Below are 8,774 nucleotides of genomic sequence, written 5' to 3'. Positions count from 1 at the left end.
AGCATTTTAAAATTGGTTGTCAGTACATTTACAGGGACACGAAAAGTGACTAAACTCCTTCGGGCTGGCCAGAAATCCTCTGGTTGGCATTATGTTTTCTTTTTCCAAAAGATGGCTGGAACTGTTTAAGTTATGCATTCATATTTTATCCAATTATGTTTAATATGCTGGTATGGTATGAAACTTGCATGTGGTTTGTGGCTCTAAATGTTTGAATGGCAGAGCACAGCTGTATAAAAGCTGAGATTCTGTTTACGTTGAGTGTATATTGATTTAACAGACTGGAGTTAGTGACTGCGGGTCGACACATAGTACATCACAGCCCAACCTTTTGTGAGAAAAGGAGTCAAACCAGCCAAAGTGATGTGTGCGTTTTCAGTTTGTCCTAATGAGAAAATCATATTCAGCCAATAGAAGGTGGGTGAAAGTGTTTGGATTCCATCTGTGACCCACATCCCATCCAGCCGCCTCCTGCCCCAGTGACCGCATTACTTGTGTATCTTTCTACTAAACCTGCATTGCTTCAGTTAAAATCAAGGTCGAGTGTGTTTGTTCTGAGCGTTTCATACTTGAGCATTTTCTTCAAAACACTGTCAGATCATAGTTTTGCAAAGCTTATTGTATTTTAATCCAGAAAATACTATATCCAAATGGAAGGAACGCTGTAAATAAAGTCAAACTTAGTGCTGCAAAACCTTTATGACGACGACTGGGACGCCATTGCTTGGTATAGTGCTCTGTTTGAATATATTTGTGTTTTAATGGTTTCATTTCATATATACTCCTGTTTTATTTTTAATTTTGTGTTGTATGATATTTTTTTGTTTGTATATTGGTAATATGACATGTTTTGATGCTATATCGATTTGTGTTGATGTTTCAAAAAGAAATAAAAGATGAATAGTAAAATAAAAAGACATTTCTGGCAGTTTTTGCAGGCTTGTAGACTCCATCATTGTCATTAGCAGAATATTAGAACCCCTGCAAACACCATTGACAGAAAGACGATTGTTCAAGTAATGTTTTGGACAGTTTTTGTTTTTTACTCAACTTTTGGTATTTAGTAGTTATGCCCCCCTCCCTCTCTTTCTCAGACCATTCTCTGTAAACCCTAGAGACGGTGATGTGGGAAAAACTTAATATTTCACTATTTTCTGATATACTCAGATTAGCCCGACTGGAAGCAACAACCATGTCATCTTCCAAGTCACTTAAATTGCCTTCAATTCTAAAGCTCGGTTTGTAGTTCAGCGGCTCATCTTGATGGCCTGTTTGTTTTAAGGAGCAGCTGACCACGTGAACTGGCCAGTGAGTGTATTGCATTAAGTTTCCAAAGCTGTTTAATAAATGGCCAAGTAAGTAAACAGACGTACGCGTGCCATGAATATGTCACTCACAGTATGGGGGCGGGGCTTATCCAGCCGCCAGCCAGTCACAGCAGCTTCCGGTTCTGTGTTAAGCTAACAACAACACAACCATCTCCTGCGTCTTATTACTATTGCAACCCTAACGACGCTTGTCACAACGGAAATATGGCGGGTTGTGCTACTTAACTTTTCAGCAGGCATTTACGAAGACGACATTTTAATTTATTTTTGATTTAGTCAGTTTTCCAAGCTAATTCACGGTCTCGCCGAGTGAAGCTTCTGGAGTTTTCAAGCAAGGCCAGAAAAAGTATCTGTAAGCAAAAGCCGTACAACCTGTAGAAGATAAAGGTCCATTAGCAAAACTTAATAAGAGCCCTCAAAATGAGAGGTTCTTACGGAGACAGAGACCGAGACCGTGGTCGTGACAGAGGGTAAGAGGACTGCTAAGTTAGCTTGTCAGCTAATGCTAGTTAGTTATCATAAAACCCTATTATATGTTTTTATTGTGACTAGCAGCGGTTGCATTGACCTTACAGTTCGTTGTCATATTCCAGCAATCCCCGATTCGGATCAAGCAGAGGAGGACCACCCCCGGGTAAGAAGTTTCGGAATCCTGGGGAACGCTTACGAAAGAAGAGATGGGACCTGAATGAGCTTCCTAAATTTGAGAAAAACTTCTATAATGAAAATTCCGAAGTGCAGCGAATGAGCCAGGTATTATGTCCGTCATGTCACAGTCTGACCTTCAGCTGCACCTGTTGTGTTGTTTTGTCTGTCTTCACTTGTTGCTTTTCTTCTCTTTGCTCTCAGTATGATGTTGAGGAGTATCGCAGAAAGAAAGAAATCACAGTCCGAGGCTCAGGCTGCCCAAAACCTGTCACCAGCTTCCATCATGCACAGTTTCCTCGTAAGCACATGCACTCATGGATACACTTGCAGCACTGTGGACAGTTTGCAGACATACATAACCAGATACTTTATCGTCCCTTATTTTTGCTTCTTCCAACTAGAATATGTAATGGATGTACTGATGCAGCAAAACTTCAAGGAACCAACAGCCATTCAGGCTCAAGGTTTCCCTCTGGCACTCAGTGGGAGAGACATGGTGGGCATTGCTCAGACGGGTTCTGGGAAGACTTTATCGGTGAGATGTGTCTTCCTCTTCACCTGTACGCACCACACAGATGAATTTCACAGGTGAAAGATGTGAAAGAAGACTGAACCAGTCTTCCATATTTTTCTTCTTTCAGTATCTCCTGCCTGCAATCGTGCACATCAATCATCAGCCCTACTTGGAGCGTGGAGATGGACCCATTGTACGTGAAGAGAAAAGGAGAGCACTAATCACTGAGTAGTCTGCCTTGGAATAACCTAATTATATTAAAGACCTCAAAGCACAACGTAAAACTAAAACACTAAAGAGAGGATTGATGTGGCTTTATATATGTGCTGTGCAGTGCTTGGTGTTGGCCCCCACGAGAGAACTAGCTCAGCAGGTCCAGCAGGTGGCATATGACTATGGAAAGTCATCACGCATCAAAAGCACTTGTGTGTACGGCGGTGCTCCCAAGGGACCTCAAATACGAGACTTGGAGAGAGGTGAAGACTACTAAGACTACTAGAGCATGCAACCATACAGTTGTGTCCTTTTGGGAACCACTTTCGATTAGTCTGTAACTTATTTATTTTCAGTTTAACTGATTATATTACATACTGAAACATGCTAACATTGTCTTGTCCAGGCGTTGAGATCTGCATCGCCACTCCGGGTCGTCTCATTGACTTCCTAGAAGCTGGAAAGACCAACCTGCGGCGCTGCACATACCTAGTTCTGGATGAGGCTGACCGCATGCTGGACATGGGTTTCGAACCACAGATACGCAAAATTGTGGATCAGATCAGGGTAAAAGCTAATACTCAAAGGCTGTATCTCTGTCTTTTTGGGGTTTTTTCTTTGTTTTTCTGTTTTCTGCTGCTTACTCTTATGTTTGAAGTCAAAGCTGTTTTAGTGTATAGTTTTTTATTTGGTGGGTTCTCTTGCCCAGCCGGACAGACAGACTCTGATGTGGAGCGCTACCTGGCCTAAAGAAGTTCGCCAACTGGCAGAGGACTTCCTGAAGGACTATGTCCAGATCAATGTTGGAGCTCTGGAGCTCAGCGCTAACCACAACATCCTTCAAATTGTTGACGTTTGCGTGGAGAGCGAAAAGGACCAAAAGTAAGAGTTTGGTGATCTGGTCACATAGGAATTAACTTCTCACGTTAATAATAACAGCATCTGCTGTGTTTGGTGTGTGCGTTTACATCCCTTTAATTATAATGCATTTGCTTCTTTTGCTTTTCTCAGGCTTATCCAGCTGATGGAAGAGATTATGGCTGAGAAGGAAAACAAGACCATCATCTTCGTTGAGACCAAGAAACGGTGTGATGACCTGACACGTAGGATGAGACGTGACGGGTGAGTATACCAACTCATCCCAGCATCCGTTTTAACTGCAGACTGTAATAAAGAATGGACACCATGATGTCACCCAGTGGTATGATCTATGCTGAAGTTGGGCAGTTTAACACTGGAGTGTGTATATGGACTGGAGCTATTGGAGCTTTTTAAGCTATTCCACAGCCTTAGCTAAGCACAGTCATTTAGGAGCAATAATTGAAGACTTGTCAAATTGGTCCACTGTAAATATTGAATTGTACTTTTGCTTGAATTGCCCATCACTGGTTTGTAGTACATCAGATGAGTGGTTGTAGAGAAAATCAAAAGAGCAGAGACACACAGACGCACTGTTAAAGTTGCTGATTTGTCTTCTAGGTGGCCAGCGATGTGTATTCATGGTGACAAGAGTCAGCCAGAGAGAGACTGGGTATTATCAGGTACAATAAACACACTCACTGACATTTCATTGTACGACAGTTCTTTGTACTGTTGTGTTGTGCTGCCCTGAACCATGTGTTGGCTCTGCTTGCATAATTATACAAACTGAACTGAATTAAATTAATTAGCTGATCCTAATCACCTCTTATTCATCTCATGTTGCAGAGTTTCGGAGTGGCAAAGCACCCATCCTCATTGCTACTGACGTCGCCTCACGTGGGCTTGGTATGTCATGTGTGCTCAAGTATAAAGCAAGTAATTTCCTAAGTATAGCCCCACATACATGCAATATATTTCCCTCTTCAGTATTTAGAATGATAATGATCAGTATATATTGATCTGGCTGTTGTCTGCATTTTTATTCACAGTAAATTTATCAAAGGCCAACCACAAACACATGCACTGCTTCTCAGATAAAGTGTGTATCTAAGAAGTATGTCATTGAAGCAGGCTTTCCTCCAGACACTGAAGTCTCTTTGCTTTATTAAAGAAACACTAAGAAAGCCGAACGAAGGATTGATGTTGAATGAAGTGTGACGATGTAAGGGGAGAGGCTAGCCAAGCAGCCCCTTACAGCACAACAGTCCAACTTTGAACCTAATTCTGTGTTCATTTGTTTTCTTTTCATTTTGTTTATTTGTGTTGTTTTTGTTTCAAGTCTCTCTTCTGGCAACTAGAAGCACACAGGCTCTCGGGAGCCTGCAGCCGGACCTAGGCATGACAAATCGAAAGCTGTCTTGGGGAGAAAGACAGCCTGATTAATCTGATTCCCAGACACGGCCGTCTCTGCTGAAAACTTAACAAAGAGCCCGCTAATGAAGCTCTCCCCCCGCCTTCCAGGACACTGGCAGCCTGGGTGATGACGGGCGGGGAGGGAGTGGCAAGCGCAGGGTGCCGCTGGGCTTCCAAAATTTGATCGTATGCTCGAGGGCGAAGAAGGGGGCGTGGAGGAGGCTGGACTCTTATTTGGCATGCCATCAACAGAGGGATGAACCCAAAGCACTTGCTGATAACATTCACTCATATTCACAGCCGGTATTCAATCTAACGGCTGTAACGGATTAAGAAAACTTTCCCGTAAAGTCCTCGAGGAGATTCAAGTCCATTCAATAACAAACTCATAAAATTGTGCCTAAATTTGAACTTTCAGCTAATGCACTTAAATAGAAAACAGTTTTGTGAAGATGTGCTGCAGTGGTGTGTCACAAGACGATAAAGACAGAAACACCTGCCAGGAAATGAGGGTGGAAAGCAGCCGAGCCGGGCACGGGCGGCTATTCTGGAGACTTTCCCTCTGAACTGCCCCCTGATGCCAGCCCCCAACACCACCCCCACCACTGGCTGTCCAGGCCAACCTCTCCCTCTGAGGACGTCATGTCTGGTCCTGGCTGGCAGGAGTCCTGGAGGAGCCACCTCACTGTGATCAGTCTCCCTCCTTTTCACTCTCCTTCCTTTTTATTCTGTCTTTCTTAATTTGTCTGCCTGTTTCTCTCTCATCCCTCCTTCTCTTCTTCTTTTTTTCACTACCCCCCCCCCCCCCTCATTTTGGTCTCTTATTTATCTATTTGTTTGCCTTTAAACATTTCTGACTTGTCCGTTTTTGTCCCTTTCACCTCTATCCCTGAACCCACAGCTTTCACTTTCCCCTTTGTCTTGAACTCCTTGGCCTGTTGTCTTTGTATACATCACACCAGATCACCAGGTCAGACTTTCTAAATACCATCATAAGAACTAGAGCACATTCCCTGGCAGAGCCCACTCCCAAATCTCTCTTAAAGAGAACGTCCTCCCTCCTTTAGTGTCTGTTTCTTGTTACGAAAATTGAAAAGCTGGGCTCGGTAATACCACTGCCCTTTGACGTGACCTAGGAGGCATTTGGAGCAAGCAGCACTAGTCAAAGCCCGTTCGAAAAAATCTACTTCTTTCACTAACCAATCTCTTAATTAGAAGTTAGTATCACCACTTCTTTGTAATCTAAAAAATGGCAAGGATACGAGATCCTTGAAGTTGACATAAAAGAATCTAGAAGGCCTCTCCACTGACCTCTTCCTCTAGAAACATACATAAGCCCAGCAGTAATGGTTCCAGGCCGATCACGGCTAGGACACACGAAGAAGCACAGTTAGGAGTAGGGTAAGACCGCAACCCAGCACAGTCCAGCTGGAGCTCTGGCCCAGACAGCTTCCAGCTTTGGGAGGGTTGTGGAGGAGTGGCGAGGTTGGAGAAGGGACTGCATTTGTCCGGTGCGCTCTCCTCCTACCCCTGCAGACCTCCCATGACTGGTGATGGGTGGGGGGACAGAGAGGGAAATCCCTAAATCTCTGATTACAGGGTAAGTACTGTACCTAACCCTTCCCCCTTCCCTATTTTTCCTCCTCCGCCAGTCTTTGTCATTATGCTTCCAAAACAAGACGTCCATTTTCTCTAATCAGCAGCGTTTTCTGAGCCCTTCATCAACTGTAATGAGAAACAGACCTCTTAACTTTGAGTTAATCTTTTCTGTCAGAAATTTCTCTACATTATATATTTAATTTTAGGGTCACAGCCTTTGAAAATTTGTTTCTTTTTTAATGTTTATCCAAATTCTCATACTGCAACTTTTTCCTTATTTTTGCAGCTTATATTTGACTGCATGTAACCTGTTTTCATGTGTGCACATACTTTATTTCTCTGCTACATTATTTGTTTTTCTAATTGGCACGTTAGGTCATTTTCTAAATGCGTGCAGAGTACAAATAGCCGATGATTTGACTGGTAAGTGATGCTTTCAGAGGACGATGGGTGTCTTGCAGTTATTGTCTGTGTGACTGTTCCCATTTTAAAAGACAAAATTAATGAACACTCAAAATAATGTAAAAGTCAATTAGCGTTAGTTTTGATCTGACTTCTGTTTGCATCTTTTCCCTCCCTGTTACTGACCTCTTCTCCCCTGCTGCCAAAGATGTGGAGGATGTCAAGTTTGTCATCAACTATGACTACCCTAACTCATCCGAGGATTATATCCACCGCATCGGGCGTACAGCTCGCAGCACTAACAAAGGCACCGCTTACACCTTTTTCACTCCGGGGAACCTCCGGCAGGCCCGAGAGCTGATCCGGGTCCTGGAGGAAGCCCGGCAGGCGATCAATCCCAAACTGCTGCAGCTGGCCGACAGTGGACGCAGCGGAGGTGGTGAGGAACGGTTTAAGCATCATGTGTTGCATCTCTCTGCACCACAGAAGAGTCTTTATTGATTTGCCTAAATGGGGATGAGCTTTGGTAGTATGTGAAGGATAGATTGACTGTATTTAAGGGTGCAAGTGATTGATCACATAAACAAATGCTTGGGTAAATGAATGAGCTAGCAGTTTCATTACAACTTTTAATTCCCAGGTGGCCGTTCCCGTTTCCGCAACTCCAATTCAAACAATCCCAACATGATGTACCAGGATGAGTGTGATCGTCGGATGCGTTCTGCTGGTGGGGGCAGCAGCTCAAAGGATGGCCGTGGCAGCAGCTACAGCCGCGGCGGAAACAACCGGGATGGGGATCAATCTTCTTCTTACAGAGATCGCAGCAGCAGGGATGGAGGACGTAGTTATAGCTCCGGCTCCTATGACCAGTACCAGAATAACAGCAGCTCCAGAGGTGGCTCCAGCTCAGCAGGCAGCGCTGCGGGGAATGCCCCACCTCCTTCATCAGGCCCTCAGCCTCTAATGGCTCAGCAGTTCAACCCTCCGCAGCCTATGATGGGTTTGATGGGGCACTCGCCATTCCAGTTTGCGCCTCCTCCGGCATCTCTGTCTGGGAGGAAATGATGTCGTATGTGCATCAGTGTTACACAGCACAACACAAACTACACCCGGGCAGATTTGTGTTGAATTTTTCATTTTATCGCTCTTCCAACATTCCAGTTAAAAGCATGTTTTAGTTGACTGAGAGATCTTCATTTCTTCAACATTAGTTTTCGACTGGCTTCAGGTGTTTGCGTGGAAAACTTTTTTTTTTCAGCTTAAAGTTGGTTTAAAGCAATTCTGTGTTCGTTTAGCTTAGTTTGTTGCAGCTGTATTGGATGGAAAAAAGCAAAGCTGCTGTTTTGTATTGTGAATCTCTTTGTGAGCTACTTCCAAGAGGTTGATAGTGTTATTTTCTGTGTAGGTATGGCAAAGGTAGGTGTTGAAGTTAATTTTGTTTTTTCTGTTTCAGATCATTGTTGGAAGCCAAAAAAATCCTTCTGAAATATTAAAAACAGATCCTGATGTGATTTAAAAAAAAAAAAAAAAAAGTGGGTTAAAAACCTTTACCACATTGGAGTGTTTTTCTTTGAGCTTTACCTCGATCTCGTTATGTAGGTGCAAATTGAGGCCTTACCAACTAGTGATTTCTAAGTTTGTATTTACTAACAAATCTCCTGAGGCTTACCTGTTTAGAGGATCACCAGTGTGGTCTGGTCTTTGCAGCAGTGATGAATGAGATTTCCTAGCAAACAGTAAGTCCCCTTTTTAAATTTGTTTTTCATGTTTAATAAAGTTCTTTGGTGTACAGGACA

The 8,774-nt window shown here is 43.4% G+C and overlaps 1 protein-coding gene across 1 annotated transcript; it reads left to right on the top strand.

The window, feature by feature from the left end:
- Positions 1–1,433: 1,433 nt before the first annotated feature.
- LOC146575691 (putative ATP-dependent RNA helicase DDX17) lies at positions 1,434–8,770 on the top strand. The gene is made up of 13 exons (XM_085270513.1): positions 1,434–1,798; positions 1,922–2,081; positions 2,178–2,274; positions 2,378–2,511; positions 2,618–2,683; positions 2,825–2,966; positions 3,110–3,270; positions 3,413–3,585; positions 3,715–3,825; positions 4,183–4,244; positions 4,411–4,470; positions 7,187–7,417; positions 7,619–8,770. The coding sequence occupies exons 1-13, from the start codon at positions 1,749–1,751 to the stop codon at positions 8,041–8,043; spliced, it is 1,872 nt and encodes a 623-aa protein (XP_085126639.1). The 5' UTR covers positions 1,434–1,748; the 3' UTR covers positions 8,044–8,770.
- Positions 8,771–8,774: the final 4 nt, after the last annotated feature.

Source organism: Mchenga conophoros, linkage group LG4, assembly GCF_057382185.1.
Source record: "Mchenga conophoros isolate Kocher_MC1m ecotype Shallow Benthic linkage group LG4, M_conophoros_male_GT1.1, whole genome shotgun sequence".
Lineage (NCBI taxonomy): Eukaryota > Metazoa > Chordata > Actinopteri > Cichliformes > Cichlidae > Mchenga > Mchenga conophoros.
The sequence above is the reverse complement of the archived record's forward strand: the minus strand, read 5'-3'. Positions and strand labels throughout refer to the sequence as shown.